Source organism: Gymnogyps californianus, chromosome 2, assembly GCF_018139145.2.
Source record: "Gymnogyps californianus isolate 813 chromosome 2, ASM1813914v2, whole genome shotgun sequence".
NCBI lineage: Eukaryota > Metazoa > Chordata > Aves > Accipitriformes > Cathartidae > Gymnogyps > Gymnogyps californianus.
In genome coordinates this window covers 138,909,216-138,935,844 of record NC_059472.1, presented here as the reverse complement: position 1 = coordinate 138,935,844, position 26,629 = coordinate 138,909,216, and the positions used below count along the sequence as shown (strand labels likewise).

Sequence of the window (26,629 nt, the reverse complement as noted above, 5' to 3'; positions counted from 1 at the left end):
TATAAAAATACATGGGCTGACAATTCTGCAAAGGAAAACATATGGATCTGTGTTTATTGTAGTCACAGCATTTATTTCTAAATGAAAATAAAAATATGTGTTTGCCACCACTCAGGACAACAATCAGTCAAAAAACTTGGTGATGAACAAAATGCCATTAGTTCCATACTTCATTTGTCATCGACCTGCTCTATTTAAATATAAAACTAGTTATAATCTAGCAACTGTGGTATGGCTGTGAGTACAACCCCTGAGTTTTTCTTGTCTAGTGGAAATGTCAAGATGGTATTTTTTTGTCTCTGTTTTTCTAGTACAAAACCTCTCTACAAGACCCACAGTTCTTAACAGTGCTGATTAATGACTTAAGACCAAAGTCTATCAAAGTTAATGGAAAGACTTCATTGTCTTTTTGATCAATCCATCTGTCCTCTGGCATTTTGGACTTGTGGCTTTTCCATTCACTAAGAAATGATTTCAATTGTTTCCTCTTTACAGAACAAGGGAGATTTACTTTTAATCAGACTTCACCAGTGAAGAATTTGTTTCCCAGAAGACACAAACCCAGTTTTCAGAGTCAAAGAATATTTTGAGGAGTCTGGGGGAGAAGGAGGAAAGACCTTGCTAGATGCCTCAGAGAATTTGTGAGAGAGCAAGCTGAAAGATCTTGCTTCATTTTCTGTTTCATGGTTCTGGAATTTGAAGGACTAAACTGGGAGGCTATAGACTTTCCCAGGGAGGACTGATCATATATCACAAAACCTCAAAGCTACAGAATCAGTGGGAACCATTGGAGAGATATTACTTCGTATTATTTCTTAGTGATGAATAACAGGCTGGAAATGCTGTGGTAGGTTGGTAGCGAGAGTGCAGAAAGTCTCCCCATTCATGAAGAAGCACACTTTTCCCAGAGAAAAAGCTGGTAAAAGTCTGCTACCCTGCCATCCCTTAATGTTTCTGGCATAAACATTTCTGCTTCTGCTACTAAATAGTTGCAGTAGCTTCCAAGACTAAGCAGATACTATTTGCCATCCCATTGTCATTGCAAACATCAACTGATCACTGATGCCAGATCTGCACCCTCTAAATCTTCCAAGTCAGACCTGCTTAGTTTGCTGACAAAAAGAAATTTCCCCATTCAGTACTGTGGAGTCAATAAAAATGTAGCTGTGGCAGAGCAAGGTGCATTCTCTTCTCCCTGATGTACCATAATCATCAAATTGTAAGCTAAGATACAATTCTAGAAATAATGTTGCACATAATAGTTGGTGTTCGAAGGAGGAAGAACATAGTTAATTTGCAGATATGAATTTGAGCCTTCATGTCCATCTGACAGGAAAATCTGGTTTTGGCAGAACATTTTAAATGGAAGCTACTGATGGAAATATATATGGAATGCAAAAAAGTGTTTGTATGGTCAATTTTCTATCCAGATGAACCTTCTTATTTCTTCCTGTCAGCTTTACTGGGACTTTGTATTCATTTCCTTGCTGCTCTTCCTCGTACATTCCTCTGACTGTAAATTTTCTCATGGTTTCTTGTTTTTACAGACATATTCTATTTCTTGCTGTGCAAGAAATGGCACCTCTTTAGTGACTTAATATAGGGGTTACCATCCAAAAGACAAAAGTGTGTAACACTTTCTTTGTGATATTACTTTTCTAATTCTTTCTCTAGTCAGTGTTACTGTATGGGTCTCTCCTCATAGAAACAGCTATTCAGGACAACATTTAAATGCTAAATTTAGTCTTTGATTTTAAGATATCTTCAGGAACTGTACCTTAAGCTGCATCCCTGCTGGCCAGCTAGTGTTATTTTGGGATGTAGGAAGTTTATGGCAGTGGAAGTTAAGGTGTGATATTGAGTATTCTGTAATAAAAATCTATGCTCTTGCTTTTTCCTTGTGACAACTTTTTGTTGTTTTTTATGCACAAGTGGTCTTGACCTACCTTGAATTTACTACATGCCTAAGGACAGGCATGTGGGCTCTTACTATGGAGCGGCTGACATACAGTGTCTGAATCCTTTAGGACTACTTGTTTAAGTATCAGTGTGATCATGGTAGATACACAGCTGGGAGTGCACCTCGCATATGGCCACATTTCTTTGCCACTTAGATATTTGTACCAAGACGTGCCATAGTATCTTCAGCTGGTACTTTGCTCTTAGCAGATAGCAGGACTGAGCCCTGGCTAATTGGCTTTGCTACACTGATACCAACTTCCTTCACATTTTTCAGAAAAGGCTATTCTTGGAGGTTAAAGAGGATATTTTTAAATGTTGTTGTCCAGCAGCAGTAGATTTCAGAACGGAGTAGGCTGAGAATTTCTTGACAAAGCTCTTCTTTATCAAGACTGAGGGTATTCACAGGAATTGGCTTGGTGAGTTTGAGTTTAAAATCTTTTTAAACAGATTTGTTTGGTTCAGAAGGAGCTTCTTTATTGCAAACAAATAAAAGAGGAAACATTTTGGGTGCAGGGGCAGGTGATGGTAGTATGCCCATCTCCATTTACACATTTGGTTATTTTTTGTTCTTCCAGTACAAATCTACTTAAATGTTGGCCATAAACCTTGGCTGCATTTTAATATTGGCTGTGTACTTGTGATCTTTCTCTACTGATGCTTAAAAAGGGCATTGACTCTTCCTTTTATTTGATTTCTGTCTGCAGTTATAAAATTAATCTCCCAGCCTCATGCTGCAATGAGCTGTGTCAGTGGAAGAGATAAGTTTCTTTTTTTTTTTTTGCATTAAAACTTCTTCCAAAGTTACAAGGAGTTTAGCACATTTACTTTCTCTTTTCAATTTTAACAAAGGCCTTGTCTTTTTTCTGCATTTCTATTTTATCCATGTCATTTTGATTCTTTTGTTTTATACTTCACATTTTTTCCACACTCTTTTTTTTTTCCCTTCAAGCCTAGTTTATAGTCTCTGACAGGATTCTTTCTATGCTATCTGCCAAAACATCTGTTCCTTTTCTGAATAAAAAGCTTGCTTCTCCAGAAAGTGTCACACGGGTCCACACCAACTATAAACCTTCATTTCTTTCTGCGACTTTGCCAGTGATGGACCAGCACTGGGAAGCTTTGTATTCTTGTCCGGCTTGTCTCATTTTTCACTATGCCCAATTCAGGTAGTTTATTGGGGGAAAAAAAATTGCATCATTTGGATTTCAATGTACACATTTCCTTTCAAAATATGCTTTTAGTTATTTGTACTTGCTATTTTTAGTCTTGCAATTATTTCCTGAATTTCTGATCAAAACAGATATTTATTAGCTTAAAATTGATTCAACTTAAACAGATTCTATTGCTTGTTCTTTTCTGCTAGGATCACATTTGCATTAATACCCTCACCAAAAATGCAATGTAACTGTCCTTGATTCTTCTTGGATTGATTTTCGGTGATGCTACAATTTTGCAGTCAAAGCGGCACTCAGAGCAATTTTGGGTTCCCTTGAGGAAGTTGTGTAACTTTCAGTACTTTGGTTTTGCCAAAGTGTGGTAAATAATATGAGACAACAGTGGATAGAAACTTCCCCCTGGAGTAATTGTAGCTGTTTCACTATTTCAGTCCCCTGAAGTTTTAATTAATTTTCACAGAAATGAATGAGGAATTTTTTAAAATTTTTTTTTTTTAATCTGCCAGAAGTTTCTTCATCTTCTTCCCAGGAAAACTGTGTATTTCCATTGTAAGATTCGTAGAGGTTACTTAGGGGTTTCCAGTGTCAATCTGCTATGGGGATGGGGAAACACGCATTCTGCTCTATTGTTCCCTCTCTCCGCTAGACACAAAGAGAGTTTCTCCAGGTGGCAGAGATTTGATAAATTCTGGGAAGCCGTGTAAAGAGAATTGCTAAGGAAATTGAATTCAACTCCTCTTCATGGCTCGATCCCCTCCAGAACAGGTGGCCTGGCATACTGGCCACAAATTCCTGTTGACTGAGTCCATCCAATACCTCAGTCCCTTCGTGCAGGGGATTTGTTTGTGGAAGCTGGCAAGCTGCCTTCCTGGAGGAGCTGCAGCAACAGAAAGAGGGCTGGGTATGGTTCAAAAGTCCTGAGTCTTTTCATGGCTCTTGCTGTGTTTTACTGGTTCTTTGAAGTGCTTAAGAGACATCCGCGTGTGATTTGTTATATGAAAGTTTGAAAACTCCTAGTCAAGGAAATATTTCCAACACAACACAAAACATACTTCCTCAGTCAGCTTTCTGTGGGAACTCATGTGTCTCTTGCTGAGATCTTAGGGCAAGACTTGCAAGAGAGTTTTTTCCTATCTTGGCTTAAATTACCCAAAATATTTATTTAAAAATAATTTTTGTTACCTGTGTAGGCCTGCCTCAGTATGACCAAGACAGCAGGAAAGGGAAAATGTTCTCAGTCCTGACAAACATTAATTACTCATTTCACTAAGTTGATATTGACTGGGCTATTCAGTAACCATGTGGAGCAGATTAGAACTTCTGTCATGCTGGTGTAATTCTGGAGTAACTCCACTAAAGTGCAGTCAACTCATACTATAAATTGGTTTTATTTGTATATTAGAAAACCAGTGCTCTCTTTTTGTCCCTTGAGGTGCAACTTGAGTGGCTGGTAGCCCATCAAACTGGGAGGTACCTTTCACGTGTCCCTCTGTGTGAACCACCTAGTGCCTGCCAAAGTCATCATGCAACTGGATTCATGAAGCTTGAACTCAGTTCATACAGGAAATGACTCACTCCAGTGAACACATACAACTACTGTGATTTGTATTTACTTTGGAAGATTTACATTTTTCAATGGATAAAAATCAAGAAAATTAGGGCCCTGCCAATACTGTGCAACAAATACAGTGCAGACCTCTGAGCTAGAACTGCGCAAGCTATCTCCTGAACCAGAAAGCACAGAGCTGCATCAGCTCAACACAATGCCCAAGTTAATAAGCTCTGCTAATAGGTGGGTCTAATTAGCTTCTGCGCAGCATCATGTCCACACAGTTTGTCTGCTTTGAAGGACCTTACTAGTATTTCTGTCTGACATATTAATCAGTACAATCTCAGAGCAGTAGGCTCTGCGTTCCAGTTTGCAATGATGATGTGCTCTAAATATTACAGAAAAGTAAACATAACCCATATAGAGAAGTCTTCGACAGGCAGGTTTAAAGCAGAAATTTGGTTCTAAGCTTAGTCACAAATATGATCTTAAATCTTGTAAAAAAGCAATATATATTGACATACACACGTAAGAAGCATGAACTTATGTGACAAACTGCAACAATACTAGGCACTGGCATTTACAGGAAAATTAATATCAGTTTAATGCCATTTTAATTGGGCAGACAATGTGCAGGTAGAACCCCATATTCTTCCAGTTTCAAGCTTTGCAATAAGACCTGAGTGCATGGTAGACCATATTGCCTCTATGTTTCTTCTCTCTCAGTTAGTAAATGTTAGTCTGAAATATAATTGAATGTAAATTTGAAAATAACCAAGGAAAAAGATTAGATCTGGAGATAAGGAACTTAGAATAAGCTAATCATATTCAGAAAAAAAACCCAAAGAATATGCTCTTCATGCTGTAGCTTGAAATTTTAGGAGGGGAAAACCTTTTGTTTGTCTCTTTGCTGTATGATCCTTTTTTACAATGAAATTCAACACAAAGTGAATCTCAGATGGTTTGGAATTATATTACCATCTGGGGGAAGATTCTGAAACAAGCCAAAACTAACAGATTTTCACCCAGCCCCTTACGAATTCTAATTGCCAGGAGTTGGGCATTTCTTAGGAGCAAACTGACAGTGCAGTAATGTGAGTCTGCAAGATCTTCTTGGCTGGAAATACTTTTTGATTCATGTAGAATCACCTAGAGCTCGGCAGATATTTTTAATGTTTCTAGTTAGACAGTTTCATCTATACTTCATCTGGAAACTGTGGCCAAAGCTGTAATTAACATTGTCAAGTCTGAGCATATTCTTGATGATGTTGTTGGTTAAAACCAATGTTGAACAGAGGAGGTCAAGCTGCATGCCTCAGGGGCTCTATAGTGTACTTCAGAGTCCCTCAGACGGGATTAACAATTAAGTTACTAGTTCAAATCCAGGAAAGGTCAAGAGTGATTAACACTCTTTTGCTCCATTGGTTAGTGGGAAACAGATGTAAAATGAAGTGATGATCAAAATCCAATTCCTAGTAGATATTTTACATCATAGACACCAAACTCTTAATGATCCCTTGCTGGTGATCTGATTAGAATGGGCAGTAATTGAACAGGCACAGAGACTGCCGTGCAGCCCTTACTGCCATTGCCCGTAACGAAAAGTACTGCCATTTTCGGACTGAAGGACAAGCTGGAAAATTGCAGTCTTCTTGCCTGAGCTTTTTGTATTCTGTTGATTGTCGTGATTTAACCCCAGCCGGCAACTAAGCACCACGCAGCCGCTTGCTCACTTCCCCCACCCAGTGGGATGGGGGAGAGAATCGAAAAAAAAAAAGCCTCATGAGTTGGGATAAGGACAGTTTAATAGGAAGGAAAAATAATGATAAAGATGAAGATAATAATAATAATAATATGACAATAATAATACTAAAAAAATTAGAATATACAAAACAAGTGATGCACAATACAATTGCTCACCACTTGCCGACCGATGCCCACTTAGTTCCCGAGCAGCCGACTCCCCCCAGTTTATATACTGGGCACGATGTCATATGGTATGGAATATCCCTTTGGCCAGTTTGGGTCAGCTGTCCTGGCTGTGTCCCCTCCCAGCTTCTTGTGCCCCTCCAGCCTTCTTGCTGGCTGGGCATGAGAAGCTGAAAAATCCTTGACTTAGTATAAACACTACTTAGCAACAACTAAAAACATCAGTGTGTTATCAATATTATTTTCCTGCTAAATCCCAAACACAGCACTATACCAGCTACTAGGAAAAAAATTAACTCTATCCTAGCCAAAACCAGGACATTGATATATTTGGAAATCTTTCATTCTGAGCGATATCAAATCATATTTTGGACAACAAATATAGCTGAAGATTATTTTAAGTGCCCTGAGTGCAGAAGAACCTGCAATTTAAAACTGACAGTTTTTTGACAATTTTAAATATATGTGGTCGATCCTCAGCTGGATTAATCTGACATGGATCTGCTGAAAAATTAATTAAGTGGTAGTCAATGAAGCTGGCAAAGGATCTGATTCCGCATTACTCAAAGTACATGATCATACATGAAAATGCACGAGTAGTTTTAGAGAAAGTATATCATAGCTAAATTATGTGCATTATACATACCCCTGCCCTTCTTCTCCTTCTTGGGCAGCAAACAGGTTAGAGTTAGGGTTAGGTGAGAGGTTGAATGAGGAGTAGGGGGGGGGTTAGGTGAGAGGTTGAATGTTAGGGGCTTAGAATGAGGAGTCAGGGTTTTGGGTTGGGGCTTAGGCTACAGGCATTTGGTTAGGTTACTACCATGATTTAACAAAACTGTTAATTCCAAAGCTTGATGTTCTCATAGTATCCTGCAACTGGTGAGTGACAGAATGTCTTTCTTGTAAACATGATGTCTTTTAGACCAAATCTGTGTATATGCTGTTCTCCATGGAAAAACTGTTCTGAAATTACCAGAAAATCTATTCTATTAATTCATCCAGGATATTACTGGATTCCACTAGATGAAAATGCGTCAATATTTTAGCAACAAAATCCATAAGATGAACGCATAAAACATTTTCAGTGGGTGGATAAAATGCTTAAAGGATCTTGTAACAATTACCAACTGGACTTTTCTTGCTGCCCTACAGTCCCTTGTCTTAGTTATCTATACAGCAAACTAAGAAAGAAAAGACTCTAAAAAGCTAATAGCTTGAATACGGTGAGTTAAGATGTTGCTGGTTTCCAGTAAGTTTGTAAAAATTATATCATTAGAATTTTATTAAGTAAATTTAAAACAATGGAAAATATTCTTATTATTCCCTAGGTAGCTTATGGACTACCCAGAGCTGCTGTTGACTGCCAGCTGAAGGATAAAGGGGAAATTGGGGATTCACATTTTGGAACGCAGATTATATTTGTATGATTACTTTCACTATCGTTTTTATCAGAGGAACAAGTCAAACATTTCTCACTACTGAGGGCAAGTGTCCCTGCTCCTGGAGAAAACTGGGACCTCTTAATGCTCTACAAGTGGGTTTCAGGCTTCTTGATGACATGGACTTAGTGAGTTCAATAACACAACTCGCTTCTGAGCTGACTTTGTTTCCTTGAGCCTGCATCCTTTTTAAAACAGCTAGTGGCATTTTGTATCTATCATCTCAAGCATTTATTGGAATCAACTTTTTTTGGGACATCCTGGATATGACATTGGAAAGAAAAGTCCAGAGATTTGTACTAACTCTTAGCTCTGCAATTGAGTTACGACATCACCAATATTTCTTCCTTTAGCTTTGCCTTTGCCAAATCTGTTTCAGTGAGAAAGCTCTCTAGGCCAGTGACTATATATGTTTAGTTTCTAGTACACCCTAACCCTGACCACAGGGTGGTCTGTAAGCATTGCAGTAATAGTAATAATATATAACACTAACGTGGGTTTTGAAAGGATGTCTATTCTGCAAATACATTTAAAAGAAACACAAGCAAAAGTGTAATTTACTCCCTGAAAAATGGAACTAATTATTTATATTTAAATTAAATGTTTTTATGAGTTCATTGAATGTTATTTAGCAAATATATTATAGCGAAGGCATGTTACCTATTGTCTTAGAATGAGAATTCTATTGCTTTTTCATAGTTATCTTTTGTATCAACATTTGGCAGGTAACAAATGAAATATGCTTGCTAAGGTTAAATTGTTTTGTGCTGCTGCTCAGCCACACAGATACAGAGGATGAGACAATGGACAAAAGTTATTTGCTTTTTTGGGCAGATATAGGAATATATTAATATACAGTGATCTTGACCTGTCTTTGAAGAAATGTTTATTCTCTGAAAGGCAAAGAACTTAATTCCTGTCTGAATCACTCAATTGAAATCCTGTTCATGCAGGAGGCTGTACGAATGGAACTGCAGATAGAATTGGCCCAAATAATTCAGTGCGGTCAAGGTGGTGACTCGCAAAACAAGGTCTGAGGTCAAAGCAGAATGTACTCCAATTATCAGTCAGAAAAGATGAAGGCTCTCTGGAACTTAGTATGAAAAGTTCCTGTTTCCCTGTCCATTTTCAGTACCATTGCATTTCCTAACTCATGCAGATTTGGGACCAATAATGCCTGATTCTCCCTGAACCCTGAATTTGTTATACTTTAAGAACGTGAAAACATGCTGTTGAGTAAATACTAAAGCCCAAACTTGTAAGGATTCCAGGCTAATTTTTTGGACTCCAATTTTTTCGTTAAATTTCAAAAAACTTCTGGAAACTATGCTTTGCAGATTTCCCTTTAGTCTAAATCCATTTTGATAGGCCAGTTGAATTTTTTAACATACCTGAGAAGTCCTTGTGATACAAGGTCAGAATAATAAATTTTATGTTTTTATTCTTTATGTAGGAAAAGTAATATAATGCCATCACTACTTTATTACTCTGCAGTCATTCTGTTACTATGCAACTTAAAATATTTCAGCCATCAGCATTTGGAGAAAGTTCATAGGTATATGGCACTCCATTATAATTTGCCTTTAAAGACTACATTTCTTCTCATCACCCTGCCTAGAAATGCAGTTATGGATCAAGACACTGGAGCTAGTTCTGAGGTGAGCTGAAGAGATGGTAAACTGAGAATGCACTGTATTTGCACTAGTATAACCAGTGCTATAGGGCTCCAGTATTTCTAAGCTGAGTTAATATTTCTTGCTAATTGGAAACGTTTGGACCTTTTCTGAAGACTGGAAAAGTGTCTGAAGGGTTTATGAAACTGGTGCTCAAGTTTTGGTTAAAAAAAGAAAACTCTTCCTGTAATTTGAAGGTGCTCAGCAGAAGTCAGCAGGCATAAAATAATCCAAAAGATGTCAGTTTACTAGACCTTGAACTATCTTGTATTCAATTTGCTTCAGTACGTCTTAATATGAGTTTAAAACAATGTATCAGAACTCCTGTATGTCACAGGAGAGGACTCATGGTCCTCCACAGACAAGCTCACAGCCCTGCTCATTATCCTAGAAATCGGTGTGCTGAAGCAATGTTCATGTATTTTCTTCTTAAGTTTTTCATTTCAATGTGAAAAACTTAGCAATGAATAACCTCCTTCAACTTATGTGTCAATGCCCAAAGGACTCTTAACTCATCTCAATTTAAATTAATGACCTTAGTGATAGTACTAGCAATTGGACCATGGCTCTCATGAGCCAGATATTTGCATATGGAATTTGATTAATCCTGCTGGCTATTAATTTTCACTTTTAATTAGGTGTGATACTACTGCAGGAAGAAAATACAAGACTACTATCAGGCACAGACAATGTTGATTTTCTGTTGGGTATTCTATTCTGTTTTGTTTGGCTGTGCTAGGTTCCCTCACAATGTCTGTTTGGATCAACTCAGAAAGGTACCATAGACCGCAAAAACTGGTCTGTGCAAGTTCGGGATAATCACTACAAGGAAGTACCATACTGAATGAATATTACTAGTTTACAAGAGGTAGAGAAATTGGTGTACAGTATCCCCTTCTAGTACTTTGTAGCTGTATTCCTCTTAATGGCATAATAGGTCTTGTGATACCCGTGTCCAGAGTCACAGAAAGACCAGCTATGTAAGCAAACGGGGGTAGTACTTTTTCTGAGGCTACTTGGTCTCCCTGCATCCTGACTGAGCAAATGTACAGTGACGGTAGAGTCCTGTTCAGATTTGGATCAAGAATAAATTTTGCCTGGATCTTGTAAATATGTAACATGTGGTGTCTCCTAGTTTCCAATAGGACAATCCATATTTCTTTGACATCTCTGCACTTTGGGAGCATTGCAACATGTTTGTGTACGTCATAGCCAGGAAAACAGTGTGCAGCACTTGGCTTGCCCAGCAGAGCTCGTGCCCACGTGCTGCTTACTGCTGAGCAGACCCCTGTAAGAATTAGCAGACCTTAACAAAACCGCCAAGAAAATCTCAATAAAAATTAATTGAGTACCCTTGCAATAGAATAGCTGTTTAATCTTCCCCTTCCTTACCAGAACAACGTTAAAGAAACACACCTCTTTCCTCAGAGATGGATTTTAATAGATTTTGATATCCGTTGACCGAATGAATGAATGATCAAAGCCTATTAAACAAACACAGTTAGAAATGGAATGTATTGCTGCTTCTGACTGAAATTCAAAGAGAAGAAAACCTTCTTCTTTGTGATCATAGAAGACTTCTGAGAAGTCAGTACGCATATCTGGCAAGGGCATAAGGTGAAGATGAAGGCATAAAAGTTAGCAGGGATATGCCAAACTCCAACTGAACCTTGGAATGGCTTCCTCTGTGCTTTTAAAATGCCTTTCCTGAACTATTCAGCTGTTTGTAATAAATGAATAACTCACAGTGAACAACAGGCAGTTTAAGGAAAGGTATCTATACTTCTGCAATAGAGTTTCTTATACTTGTGCAAGCGCTTTTTTATATTTCATGAGCATCTCATACAGATATACAATTTCTTTGTGTGGAAATGTACACTCTGCCAACGTCAGTGGGAGTTAAATGTCCTCAAAAGACATCTTTGTTCAAATTCAGATTTCTAGAATGCACCCATGAATATCTATGTGGAAAGTGACTCAGCTATATCAACATTCTAAAGCTTTTCTTTGGAAAAATATGGTATCGGACACATGAGCAACAAACTATTTGGGTAAAATGCGGGAGTATTTTAATTTTATTAAACTTTTACATTAGCAGTGAATGACTGGAAACTGTATGTATGTCATGGTTTAACCCCAGCCAGCAACTAAGCTCCACGCAGCCGCTCCCCCCTCCCCACTCCCAGTGGGATCGGGAGGAGGATTGGGAAAAAAACCCATAAAAGTCATGGGTTGAGATAAAAGCAGTTTAATAACTAAAGTAAAATAAAATATAGTACTAACTAATAATAATAAATATGTAATAATTATAATAATTGTAATGAAAAGGAATATAACCAAAAAAAGAGAAATAAAACCCAAGAAAAGACAAGTGATACACAATGGAGTTGCTGACCACCCGCTGACCGATGCCCGAGCAGTGATCCGCTCCTCCTGGCCAACTCCCCTGTTTAGATACTGAGCATGACATTCTGTGGTATGGCATATCCCTTTGGCTCTGCTCCCTCCCAGCTTCTTGCGCACCTGTTTGCTGGCAGAGCATGGGAAACTGAAAAGTCCTTGGCTTAAGAGAAGCGCTACTTAGCAACAACTAAAACATCAGTGTGTTATCATCAACATTATTCTCACACTAAATCCAAAACACACTGTACCAGCTACTAAGAAGAAAATTAACTTTATCCCAGCTGAAACCAGGACAATGTAGAAAATGAGTAATACTAATAGAGCATGTTAATAGTGCACAGTGGCTTTGTCCATTATGTAGTACCGGGATATCACACATCATAGTCTTTTTCACCTTCTTCAGAAGATATGTCTACCCATATGAAAATGGACATTTTCTTCTGTGTGTTATATATAAAGCAAACTACAGTGCAAATTTTGATTAAAATGTTGCTCTGTGGCCTTTCATATAAAATCTAATTTTATTTAATATTACTTTCTACATGTATGCAGAAAATGGCAAGCTAATATTAATAAAAGAAGGCTTATAGGAATGTGGAACAAGAACAATAGATCCTTGACAAAATTTATTTACCTAGCTAGACTTTCATTTCAAAGTTAGCAGCACTCTGTGACACTGGCATAGTACAGGGGTCTTAAAACTCTGTTAGACATTTTTAGCCGACTTTAATTTATTCCATGGAAGTTTAATCCCCTGCTGAACAGAGACGGGGTGAATTTTCAAAAGTCATAATCCACTGAAGTAAAAAATCTTTAATGACAACATAGGCAGCAGGCTTCAAGAGTTTAGTTTAAATTCTTTCTAAAAATGTGAAATGTAGGGCAAGAGTTAATAGGATATTTCATACAGTTATATTTCAATCCTTTTCCAAATCTTTATAAATTCACTTGAATCTCCACCATTAGAAATATTCGGGCTGAATTCTTGCACTTCTAAGGCAAAAAGCAGAAAGCTGTAAAATTGTAATATGAAGATTTTCACAGTGTATTGTAACTCATTAGGTCCTTCAATTCACAGACTATTATACGGGATAGTATAATGTTTTCTAAATTGACAGACAAATGATGTTTTACAAACCAAACATCTTCCATTCTGCCTTAACTAGGCAAGAAAATGAAATCAAGCTACATAATATCACGCTATGTTCATCCTTCTGCTCCTCTAGGATTTTTACAATTGACTTTAGTGGTGGGTCAGGATTTGGCCCATAAGTTGAGCCGAGAGGGTCCATACATTTCCTATGTATTCCAAACCCACAATTTTATGCTTCCCCTTGACTACCACCTTTGGAGCTGCCTAGTTCTGGAATTACCTGTAACTCAGACAACACCTTGTTTTTTTGACCTGGAAGCTCCTCTAGTGCCAGCCGTAAACTTTTACAGCTTTACCTGGCCTGAGCATCCAAGCACCAAGCTTCTGCCTGAACCCCACAGGAAAAATGCTGCTGCCTTGCTAGATTTTGTTGTGGCCTGCTGCACAAGAATTTACGTGGCATCAAATGAAGCTAGGAGGTGACTTGTTCAAAACAAACAGGAGGAGAAGGTTCCTCAGACAGTCTGAAGTTAAGAGGTGGAACTACTGGTTGCAGGGTGTTTCAGATGCTGGAAGTTTCAGAGAGAAACAGGCAAGTTCTTGTTAAGTGATAATTCTTGGAAGTTATTAAATTCATAGCCGCAAATCCAGCTTAAGAAGTCCTTGATCTGCAAAGGCTTGAAGATGGGTAAGATTTTCTGGTGCAAGTAGTACATTCTTTCCCTGGTTTTGGATTCTTTGACAAAAACCAACTTTCAGCCATTGTTGGATACATGGTACAGGACTAGATGGACTTTTGTTTTGACTTGCTAATGTTCTCAAGCTCTTAAATTAAATCATCAATGGCAATCACTTCCTTTTTCTCTAGGAGCTACATCTTTGAAGAAAAAACAGTGTTCCTTCTTTGAAAGACAAGAGTGATGGCAGTGCCTGTCTTCACCCCTGCTTTCCAGAAAAAGGGTGGAACATTTCTTAGGGCAGCTTTTCATCGCTTCCTGCCGTGGATCTGTGGTTTTGGTTCCTGGTTCAAAGTTCCCAGTCTTCTCCAGGCACTTAGAGGAGCCTGGCTGTTTAATTCTGAGTCGGATTTCCACTCTGGAAGTTTGTGAAAGGAAAAAGAAAGTCACGGGTTCTTACAAAGAAAGAGCTGCACTGCCACAGCTGAGAGAGCAGCACTGGCAGAGTGAAGCAGAGAAAAAAAGGAGAAAGAGAAAAATATAAGTTAGGGCACTGCTACCAGAGGACATGTCTCCATAATTACAGTCTAAGTCTGACCGATTTTAAGTGCCTATCTATCTTTAGGTGACTAAACACTTTTTAAAAGCCTGCTTACTAAACATTTTTTTGTAGTCACTAGTGAACAAAACAGGCTCAAGAAGACTAGTTTTTCAGATTCTAAATACCTGTGAAAATTATTTGTATGATAGATAACAGAATAGTACAAAGCTACACTGTTTCTGAAAGGAAACCTCTAGATGGGAAATTTCCTGTATCTAAAAGGAGGAGCAATACTAGCAAGTCTGCACACCTTGTTGTATGAGTAACAGAGCACTAGCTTGAGTGTGCCTAGAGATGTATAGGGAGCAGTGGACTTGACCATGACAAGAGCATTTCAGAAAGTGTTTAGATAGAGCGATCATTGTCCTGCTTCCAGCCTGCAGCCTTTGTGTTCTCTCCATGGTGTTCTTTCCAGGGCAAACTATGCACTGTAGGTCAGATTTTTCTTGCTTCTTAGGCATCTAGATGAAGAACTTTTATTCAGTCCTTGAAGGTTCATCAATACCTCATGATGACAGAGGAGGTAGTTCATTCTGCTTCTCTCTTTTGATAATGGAATAAGCCTAGAAGAGTAGTTTAGACCTAAGACCTGAATTCCAGGTGAATGAGGTGATCAGTGAAGTGATTCCCACCCTAGATCATGGACTGGGCTGACACAGAACATATTTTGACTCTTTCCCAACATGTGGTGGCAGGCTGCCACTTTCTTTCGTCAGTCTGTTACCATTCACAGGACTTGTGGCAGTGTCACAGCTTAGCCCACAGTCAACATGAATGCAAGGGAGAGGAAATGAGACTCAAGGAAAATTTGACATGATAATTCTTAAGTATTCTCATTGGAAACCAACCATTGAAGGTGCTTTATCACCTTTACATTTCCTGAAAATTATTTGAGACTCACTAGTTTTCAGACTTATTTGTAACAGGCAACTTACATTGTGTAGAAGAGCACTGTAAAACTGTAACTTGTGCAGTTATTTTTATTTTGCAGAACAGCCCACTGCAATATCTTAATATTTTATGACCAACAACTGTTAAGAATTATAATGTCTCTAAACAAAGAAATGTCTCTACTGTTTTATTAGTGCCCTCATCTTTCCGTGGGTGCAAATTTTCTAATTAGTCTTTGATTCTTAGTCAGATCTCAAACAGATATCAACTGATATAGGCACTCTAATTTCAATGACGTTAAATTTCACTGAATTTATAGCAGCTGTTGTCAGCTGAATTTATATCAGCTTCTGGTCTTGCATAACCTCTGTTGTGTGAATGATGAAAAAAGCTCAGGTAGTCACATTTTCTTTCTAACAAGGGCCATTCGGAACAAGCACGATAGCTCATAGATTAAAACAAGAAAAATACAAAATTTAAAGCTGAGCTAAGCACAGTTGATAGAATTAGGCTGATTTTTATGAATCCTAACGTAGATCTACACAAAAATTGCATTAACAGTGTATATTAAGTTCAATTTTCTAACTTAAAGACAGCAAAAAAAATTTACCTTTCCTCTGGTTTTTGTGTGACAAAAAATTCTATTTTTTTGTGCTTAAGTGAATGATTCCAAATTATTACTTTACAAAATATTGTTGAAAACTTCAGATTTTTCTTTTTCTATGGTCAGTAATGGAAGAAGATCACCATATGGATTCTGCAGGGTTCTGTGCAAGGACATCTGCTGTTCAATATATTTGTAAATGACCTGGGAAAGGTGAGTGAGAAAGTTTGTTGATGAGAAAATATTTCAAAGGAGACAAGATAAGAGCCAACTGTGAGGAACGGCAGAAAGATCTTATCAGAATTAATAAATAGGCAGTAAATTAAGGAATGAAATTCTGTGGTAGTAAATGTAATGTGAAACACATGGGGAAAAAAAAAATCCCAGCTTCATATATAAATAGCTTTGAGCTTTTGGGGTTATGACATTTCCATGCAAGCGTCATTTCAGTGCTCATTAGTGATCAAAACCAAATAAAATATTATGAATTAGTAGAGAAAAAAGAGTGAACAAATAATAGAAGGCCATTTGCCACCATACAAGACCGTGGTTCTGCCACATCTTGAATACCGCGTGCCATTCTGTTCTCCTCATCTTAAAGATAGAACTGGGAGTAGAACTGAGGAGGCTTCACAGAAGGACAAAAAGGAAATTCAAAGGCATAGATATAGAATAGCTTCTGTGCAAGGGATTATTCATGTGATCCAGGAGGCTGGTACTCAAGGCTGGAAAAATTATCAGTATTTGTTTACTACTATGAATAGATATAGCTGAGGCATGTACTGGTGGGCTAGAAGTAGGCTTCTTTATGTAGCTCAAAATCATCAAATTTTCCACTCACTGATATTTGTAGAAAAAATATGTAAAATGTAGCAGCAAAGAAAAGTAAGGAGGAGCATGGGGAATTTGGATAGAGACTGAATTTTCCATCTGGAGAAAGAAGGGTTCTCCATAGAAGGCAGCAGGAGCCAGGTTCAAAACAAACAGTAAGAGGGAGTAGAGCTGTGGAACTCACTGCTGAAGGATGTTGTGGAGGTTAAAAGTTTACAAAGGGTCAGAGTGGACAAATGCACAGAAAAGCAGTCTACTGAGAGTTACTGAAACAGAAAACATATACAGAAACCATATCTAGCAGAGGAAACCAGAAATATTTGACAGCTGGGAAGAAATTAGGGGACTATCATATGCTTGCCATGTTCTTGCTCTTCTCCAGGCATCTCTTATAGCTGCTGTTGGAAACAGGACATTTTTCTAAATGAGTCTTTGGTTTGATCCTGCATAGCCACTTTTGTGTTCTCATTTGACACAGTAGATCAGGATTTACTCTTCCATTCGTCAGATTCATCTGAGTTTGCACTTTTTGATCGACCAATCCACATCCTTATTCTTTTCATGTCATGTAGCAAAAAGGCTTGTAAGTTAAAACCAGAGAGGTCTGTTTCTATGAAATATTAATGTGTGTGGTTTTCCGTGTTTGTTCTCCCTTTCTGAAGTGTCAGTTTGTAACAGGTACAAGTCCTTCACTGTGTTTTACTCCCCCCTCTTATAATCATATCTCCATTAACTTTCATTCTCAGTTGCTTTGTTTATAGTCAAATTTCTGTAGAATATTGGCTTTGACTTGTCTGGAAATTATTCACTGAATAAAATATTTCTATGCCACTAGTAACTTTGTACAGTGTGTAGACAAGTATAGGAAGAAAAATTGATCACAGTAAACTAGGTCCAGATTTTCCTCCAGCCATTGCATAAACAGGATTAATATGGGGAAACTGGATCCCTCTGAGTGCTGTCCTGCCTTGATAATGGTCCAGCTTATAGTTATGTCCATCACTAGTCTCCTACCCATGCTGTATCTGAGATATCTGACCAAGGAAAGAAAATTCTGACTTTTATACAGAGCATGTGCAAACACAGTGCTGCCAAATTCTTACAGTGCTATGCCAGCAAAAACGATCTTGGTTTTGATTAGTTATTTACCTGAAGAGAGAGATTTTCTACCTTGAGTATTAGATTGTTTGTTTACATTTTCATTTGCCCTCAAGTAGTCACACAGTCAGAGGAATAAATACATAATTTCTAAACCAATACTGTAATTATAGGTAATGAACTGTAATAGAGCTAGAATAAAAGGAAAAGAGTGAGAAATCAAGAGGCATTCTGTACCTCTTTGAAGGACTATTTTTTTAAATCTCAAATTGATCAGTCTTAAATTAATGTTAATATACCTATGGTTGATTTTACCCTGAGAAGAGGGCCTAAATCACCACTTGAGGCCTTCATGGCCTCCCAAGATCTCTTTCTAACTTTGCTTTCTCTGCTCCAAATGTTCAGGTTTGACCTGACAAAACATTCAGGGCTCAGTGTCTTGAAAGAAAACTCCAAAATTTCTGAGACAAATAAACTGCCTATCCTTTAGGAAGTCCTAAATGAACTACACATATTCATTAAAATACATTTAATGATGCTAAACGCCATCATAAAAAAATTCTTCACCCTCAAAAAGGAGGATACAGAATGAATGGACTATTCTATTTTAGTGGAGTAAAAACTGAATTACAGATCAATTCCTGTGTCTTTTTTAACGACGCTTTGGGATATTGTGCCCAGTGAAACCATTGTCTTTGCTCCTTTCTAGAAGCAGCAGAAGAAATGGAATAACAATTTGTCATTATTCATTGGAAAACAGTTACCAGGCAGTCAGCTCCTTGTACCTTTTTGATATCAGTAAACTTTACTAGGTAGTGGAAATTCATACTTTCCATTAAAAGTACAAGACCAGAACCAAAGGTCAGTCTGCCATGCTTACTGAGTGCTTTTCCACTGACATTTGTAGCATTGGATAAGTATTTCTAAATCTTTTTGCTCCTTACTATTGTTCTATATGGACACTTCTGACATCATAATCATTCAAACTACTTCTAGCTATGCAGTCACAGAGGAAAGCCCCCTCCTCAGCCCTTTTGGAACATTGATATATTGCACTGGAGTGGGGTTGTGGGCTAACCCCGGTGGGCAGCTAAGCACCACACAGCTGCTCGCTCTCTTCCCTCCCTTGCCCAGTGGGACAGGGGAAGAGGAAAGGAAGAATAAAAGCAAGAACACTTGGGGGTCAAGATAAAAAAAAGTTTAAGAAGTGAAGGATAAGTGGAAGAAGAGAAGAAAACAAAACAAGTGATGCAAAGGCAACACTCACCACCTCCCATGGGTAGAGTGATGCCCAGCCAGTTCCTGAACAAAAGATGGCTAACTCCCCCTAACCCCCCCTCTTTTCCTTTTAATTGCTAAGCATGATGTTACATGTTATGAAATATCTCTTTGGTTAGTTCAGGTCATCTGCTCAGTTGTGTCCTCTCCCAACCTATTGCGCACCCCCCCAATCTAGTCATTTGAGGGGCCAAGAGAGAAACAGAGAAGGCCTTGATGCTGTGCAAACACTGTTCAGCAAGAGCTAGCACACAAGTGGGTTACCAGTGTTTGGGTCAAAAATTTAAACCACAGAACCGTATGAGCTGCTATGAGGAAAACTAACTCTGTCCTAGCCAGGTCCAGTACAAGTGGGCCAAACCTTTCAATGTTTCATCTAGGAGAGGCACTTGGCTGTGGAAAAGAAGGCAACTCTGGTTATAGTGAACTAATTGATAAGGTAGAGTAAGCAAGTTTCTGAATTATATGCAAATATACTGAAGGAAGAGGACAAAAAAGCCACCATAGAATTTGGGCTGCTCAGTGTTTTAGCTCTCCATTAGCCATTTTAAATTGGCTCTTTTTTCATGCACCGCTAAAATAGGTCTATGTTTCAGTAAGCTGATTTTCACACTACTAAGTGAAAAATCTTATGGATTTGCATGATCTTTCCTGTATTATTGCAGCCTTGTGGTTGGAAAGAAGAGAGATGGAAGAAAATTGTGGATTAGTTCATGTGAAAATAACTGCTGCATTTGCAGAAATTCTATTACACAGCAATGCTCTGTATTATTGGGTATGCGAGTCTCTGAGGATACATATAGCTACTTTCTATAGCACATAGTATACTAACAGTATATGAAAAAGCAGTTGGCTGGAAAATGTTGGTGAAGAACAATGAATTCTAGAGCTTTTTTATTAACCCTTGTGGGCTGTTTTTTCTAGTGCTTACACAGACACTTGACTAGGGAGGGCGGCTTCAGGCCTTTAATCATGAATGCAGCCAGTTACCCACATTGAAAATCACAAACAGAGGTCTCGGGGCTAACCGCATAACCAGAAGTCTTTCAGGTATTACAAAATCGACGACAGTAACAATCAATTGTATTTGTTAGATCAGGTATGAAGCAGTATAGCATGCATGGAATCTGAATCATCCATTTCCATGAAATATACTGACTTTCAAAAAAATACGTGTATTGGATCTGTCAGCAACCATTTCAGAAAATGCCTCCTTCCTTTCCAGGGTGTTCAGTTTTATACATCTAGAAAAAAAGAGACCTTCTCTTTAAAAGGTTTTTATACCATTACATCTTGTTACGTGGAACTTGTAGTGTAATCCTATGAAATGTAAATCATTGGTTGCAGAAAGGAAAACAAAGGAAAAACAAGCTGTGAGCAAAGAAAAATATAGTGGTAAGCAATCTGTATCCTACCTACAGATTGCAGGTATACTAGCTGTGCTAGCTAACTGCTTAGATTCATAGCGGGTTGACAGATTCATGCTAGACAGGCACATTTTTCCTTTTAACCACATTTCTTTTCTTATTTTGCACTCCTTCCCCATATGCCACAGCAAAATTATATCCTGAGTCTCTTTCTCTCTCCCTGTGACATCTTCATTGCTGCTTCATTAACCAGTGCACCATCAGTGCATTTCATTACAGCTTCTCTCCTGGCTCGATGCTAAGATGCAGCTACAAACTGGCTATCAAAATGCTAGTCTGTGTTTTAGTCCTTCCTTCCATTCAAAAGAGGAGGAAGTCATCTATTTGGCAAAATCCTAAATAAAACCCGTATTTTATCTATTAACCTTACTGGCCCACCAACCTGAAATGCACTGGGGAGGTATAGCGTGGGAAGTGACAGATTTATTTACCTATTTGTTTACTGTAAAAGGCTGGGGGCATACCTCCTATCTGATCAGTGTATTAAGACAATTTAGACTGATTTTATGTATGTGCCTTCAACCGACCTTGAAAAAGTACTGAAGTTAATGAAAGCATGCTTCAATTCCATGATTGTTAGGAAATGAAAAGGCCATGCTGTGATAGATGTCCTCTGTGACATATACCTCCAGTTGTACCAGTAGGGAGGGGACATGATTTAAACACTAGCTGGTTTCCAATGGGTTGGGAATACACTCAATTCATTTTTAAGTGAAGAGAAAGTTATAACTGCAAGTATGATAGAAGCACATAAATCAGTGCCAGAACACAGAGGATTAAAACAGGCATATTCAGAATCTCCTATGTAGCCATGAAAAGGGAAATAAGAAACTTGATGACCTCCTCAGAGCAGTTCAAATGTTAAAAAATGTGGCAGTGTATCTAGTGCGAATTTTTAGGGGGAATAGGACTATGGGTGTTGTCGGTCCCTTTCCATCCACTCGCCATCCCCTGCCAATTCCAGCCCTCCCTGCTATGCTCTGTCAGAGCTCTCTACCAGTGCTGCATGTTAGACAGCTGCGAGGCTGCATCTGTTCTCTGTTTTCCACACAATTAAGGCAAAGAGAAAAAATATAAATGAGACAAATTGCTCTGACACTAAATTCTGTGAAAAACTATGTCTGAAGTTTATGATTTTGTAGGAACTTGGCACAAGATTTTGTCTTTTTTAAAACCATGATATTGCAGGATTTTTTTATTACTACTTTTAAATTGGTGGCCCTATTTTTCTTGTAAATACACAAATGGCTTTCTGTCTTGCACAGATCACTGTTTGGTGTGGGGAGGAAGGTGTGAAAAAAGAAGTGAAGTGAGGAAGGAGAAATGCATGTCATACTAGATACAGACAAGGCAAATCAGTAGGTAATCTGTAAGGGACTCTAAGAAAAGACTGTGACTCCTCTTGCATTAATTGAGGTACAGCACAGAGTACGTACAGCTGTCGACGCAAAACTCATTAAAATTTTCATTATTCTGTTATTTATATTGTAGTTGTGACTGAAGGTCCCAGTCAAGAACACGGACCAATGTGTACTCATAAAAGGAGCAGGGAAATTATATTAGTATTATTAGATTTATAATGACACGGACTCTGAGCATGGTCAGGCTGGCACCACCAAGACAGCACCCTGACAGTGGACTCCAGGGGCAGCAAAAATAAATGAATGTTACTCTGATGGTGGAAGACACAGTCACTTTGCAGAGAGAACATTAAAGCAAGAGTACTTCACTCTGAGATGAGAAATGGCCAGTGAAAGCCACATACAGACTGGAGGATGACATGACTGCATACCTTAGTTTTTGCAGTGCTTCATTACATACTCATCACTCGCAGGCATCATAACAGAAGTAGATTTCAGGCTGAAGAATAATGTGAATGGTTGGGATTAAATCTGAAGGCCTGTGTAAAATACTGGCAAAGGAGAATTAAGTAATCACTACTTGGAAAGAAGAGGAAAATAGACGTTTCTGTTTGTTTTACTGAGTACAGAGATATAATTTAATTTCTCAAACAAAAAATTCCCTATGATTTTGAAATCTGATCATTTTGGTCTCAGGTGGGAATGATGGGTTTTGTATTACTTATCTCAATATATCCCTTCTTTCTTCTTCCCTTCTTTCTTTTTCAGGTTACCTGTGCAAATTTAACAAATGGAGGAAAAACAGAACTTCTAAAATCAGGAAGCTCCAAATCCACACTAAAGCACATATGGACAGAAAGTAGCAAAGACTTGTCCATCAGCCGACTGCTGTCACAGACTTTTCGTGGAAAGGAAAACGATACAGACTTGGACCTGCGATACGATGCCCCAGAAACTTATTCTGAGCAAGATCTCTGGGACTGGCTGAGGAACTCCACAGACCTGCAAGAGCCTCGGCCCAGAGCAAAGAGACGGCCCATCGTCAAGACTGGGAAATTTAAGAAAATGTTTGGCTGGGGCGATTTTCATTCCAACATCAAGACTGTGAAGCTAAATCTGTTAATAACGGGGAAAATCGTTGACCATGGCAATGGGACGTTTAGTGTTTACTTCAGGCATAACTCCACTGGTCAAGGGAATGTATCTGTGAGCCTAGTGCCCCCTACAAAAATAGTGGAATTTGACTTGGCACAACAGACGGTGATTGATGCCAAAGATTCCAAGTCCTTTAACTGTCGAATCGAGTATGAAAAGGTTGACAAGGCTACCAAGAACACACTCTGCAACTATGACCCTTCAAAAACCTGTTATCAGGAGCAGACCCAGAGCCACGTGTCATGGCTCTGCTCCAAGCCCTTTAAAGTAATCTGTATTTACATTTCCTTTTATAGTACAGATTATAAACTAGTACAGAAGGTGTGTCCTGATTACAACTACCACAGTGACACACCCTACTTCCCATCAGGGTGAGGACCAACATGTGTCTGAGACTGAAGCCTGAGGAATAAAAGAGGTTGTATGACAGGGCTGTAACCTCAAGGAGGAAGGCCACATCTATTGCCTGGAATGTGTCTACCTGCTGCTGCTGATGTCAAATGGCTGCAAATATGTTAGTGGAAAACAATCTAATGTAATTTTTGCCCAGTCAGCTCCATGTGTCAATCTAGTTGTAAATCAGTATGGATTTGAAATAAAACCATACACATACACAGAGACACACACTCTTTTCAGCTCACATCTATTGAGATTCCTGTTAAGAGAGCTTTCATGGTCTGATATCTAAGGTTTCAGGATAACCTATCATCAAGCAAAATGGATTAACTAGACAGAGAATGGTTTCTAACGCAGACTGTTATGGAAATCTCTTTGAAAGTCCTTTGAGTACACGCCAATCAATAACCCCGACTCATGCATTCTACTGCTTGGAGTAGCTGTACTGGTAAATAATACTGTAGGAGTAAATACTTGTTAAAATGGGAAAAATGTGTGTCTAGAGTTCAGTATTCCTTATTATATGAACACAGCAAAGCATCGTGACTTTTTTCCAGCATACAGTAGGCACATTCGAGGTGGTGTTAGGTGGCTTTTTTTCCATGGAGCGAGCCTGTTACTAGTAAAGATGGGCAAACATTTGGAATTTACATGTGGGCAGACGTTCTGGTTTCATGTTTCTCTGACTCTTTAAGCTCTGATTCTTTAAACCTGGTTGAGTTTAGGCCAGCTAAGCTACTTAAAAACTCTCCAACTGATCTCTAAGAAGGAAAATGCCTGGCGGAGAACATGTAAGTTATAAGTGGCTGTCTTATCTTTATTACAAAATATTGTAACAAATTCAATATCCTAGTCTTCATTTGTATGAATGGTTTGTATTGTACATAATTTAACCAGTGTTATTTGAGCTGCTTATTAATATTAACTTGTAATTGTCTCTTTGCTTGTTATTGGTTAAAAACAATCAAGGAAATGAGGAATCCATTTTATCAATGTAGCTGTAAACTCCATTAAAAGACAGAACTATGTACAAAGCATTTATTCAGCTAAAGTATTGTTGAAAGCTATACATATACAACATTACAGTCTGTCTGTATTTAGATATTTTATTTCCAGAGAAAAAAAATGAACTGTACATAAAAATAAAAAATCTTAAAGTTGAGTTTCAATATGTGCTGTGTAGATAGTAGTTTAAATGATTCTGACAAGCGGGCAACACTCCAAGTCTGATATGGTTTTCAATCTTGACTCTTTGCATATGTACATATATATACATATATTTATAAATTTGTGTGTGTGCATGTTTGTGCGTGTATATGTACATGTGTGTGCGTGTGTGTGCAAATACATACAGACATATATGTAGAATATATAAAAATTACTTGGGCCCTATTTCTAGCAAGCAGATCTTACTACTGAAGGGTCTTGCTCACTTGAGTGGAAGCCCCCACTTGGATAAGAAATTACAGGAACAGGGCTTTGTTTAAAATGATTCATTACCATTTAGAAGTGGGGAAACACGGAGCTGCTCTCTGTGTACACAGGCCTGTCTTTGCCTTAATTCTAGCCTCCTCTGAGGCACTGATCTCTCTTTATGGAATGAAGAGATCCCTTTTTATGGTACAAGGGAATTTTCTTCCTATAAACAAAAAGCTCATAGCTTTTATATTTTTTTTTTGTGTATAGTGGCATACTTTACCCCCAGCATCCAGATAACTAGCAACTGTAAGAAGTCCATGCCTAAAAGAAGGCTGCCCAAAGAAGAACTCAGTATTTCATCTCATATCTTTCAGAATTATCATTCCTGGCAATGCTTTCTTCCCCCTTCCACCCTCACCCCCAGGTTCTGTGCTCTTCTGTCAAAGCTGTGAATGCAGAGATGGGTCAGCTTCCAAATAAACACAGCGTCATGAATAGCTTCTCCAAAGTCCCAATAAACACTCCACTAATGTTTCAAGAAGTGACAAGTTTGAAACAACTTGCAGTTGTGGACCTCTCTTGCTGAAATGTGCAGAACATAAATGAGAATGAAACAAAGCAAATGGATAACATTATTGACAAGTAAATATTTTCCCACTGATGTACAAGTAGGAGAGGAGACTTTCATATTATTATTGCTTTGGCTTCTTCGAACAGATATGTTTGTGGGAATTTCTTCATTGTATATGACATTTCCCAGGACAAACTTGTGACCCTGGACCTTGTGTAGATTTGGAGAAAGAAATTGTCCAAGCCATACAGTCCAGATTCTGATCTCATTCAGGAATATGCTGAGATACACTTTTTTTTTTTACTTTGACAGGAACAGTGATTACACAGGTAGTGTTTCCTCATTTGTGCTCTATGGAAAGTAACTGTTCTGAATATAAACCATAAAGTAATTTGTGCTATGACCAAGAGTAAAATCTTGGCTCTATTAAAGTCAATGGGAATTTCACTATTGAGTTCAATACAAATTTCCATTTAATAGTATGTAGAATTCCAGTGTTGACTATGATTAACAATCTTAACAATCTGTATTACGATTGAGCATTACATGCTTTGTGTTCTCATTTATATTTCAGAAAAATGGATGTGAAATACTATTATTGGTACAATTTCATTATTTTCTTTCTTTTTTAAAACTTCCCATAAATATATAAAGTATATACAATCTGTTCATATATATATATATATATATATACACTTATCCACTTTTCAAGTAACATCATTACGAAAAGAAATTATTCATCATGCAATGGTTCTGATCCTTTTAGTTGTGGTAGTTGGTACTTTGTCTGCCTTTGTCACAGTCAGTCATATTATTTTTTAGTCTTAAGCCTTTGAAGAACTTGCTATTCTTCATAAGCATTCTTGAGTTTGAACTTGGAAGAGTTCTTTTGGTGATCTGGTTGTGAAACAGTGATCTAATATCAAAATATATGATGTGTTACCTAGGTGCTAGTTCATTGCATTTTATTCAATCTCTGGGAAATATTTCGTGTTTGCTAATTATGTTAAAGAATGATTTTGGTTTTGCCATTTGACAAAGGAATTTAATGAACATGAATGTGTTAATTCAGTTAAACAATGTATGTATGGGTATCT

General features: G+C 38.0%; 1 protein-coding gene across 1 annotated transcript in view; it reads left to right on the top strand.

The window, feature by feature from the left end:
* Positions 1-23,718, top strand: part of NXPH1 (neurexophilin 1) — a 142,120-nt gene extending 118,402 nt beyond the window's left edge. The window contains exon 2 of the mRNA XM_050892200.1: positions 22,760-23,718. Within this exon, the coding sequence (XP_050748157.1) occupies positions 22,760-23,521 (762 nt within the window). The 3' untranslated portion in view covers positions 23,522-23,718. The remainder of the gene's footprint in view (positions 1-22,759) is intronic.
* The last annotated feature ends 2,911 nt before the right edge of the window (positions 23,719-26,629 follow it).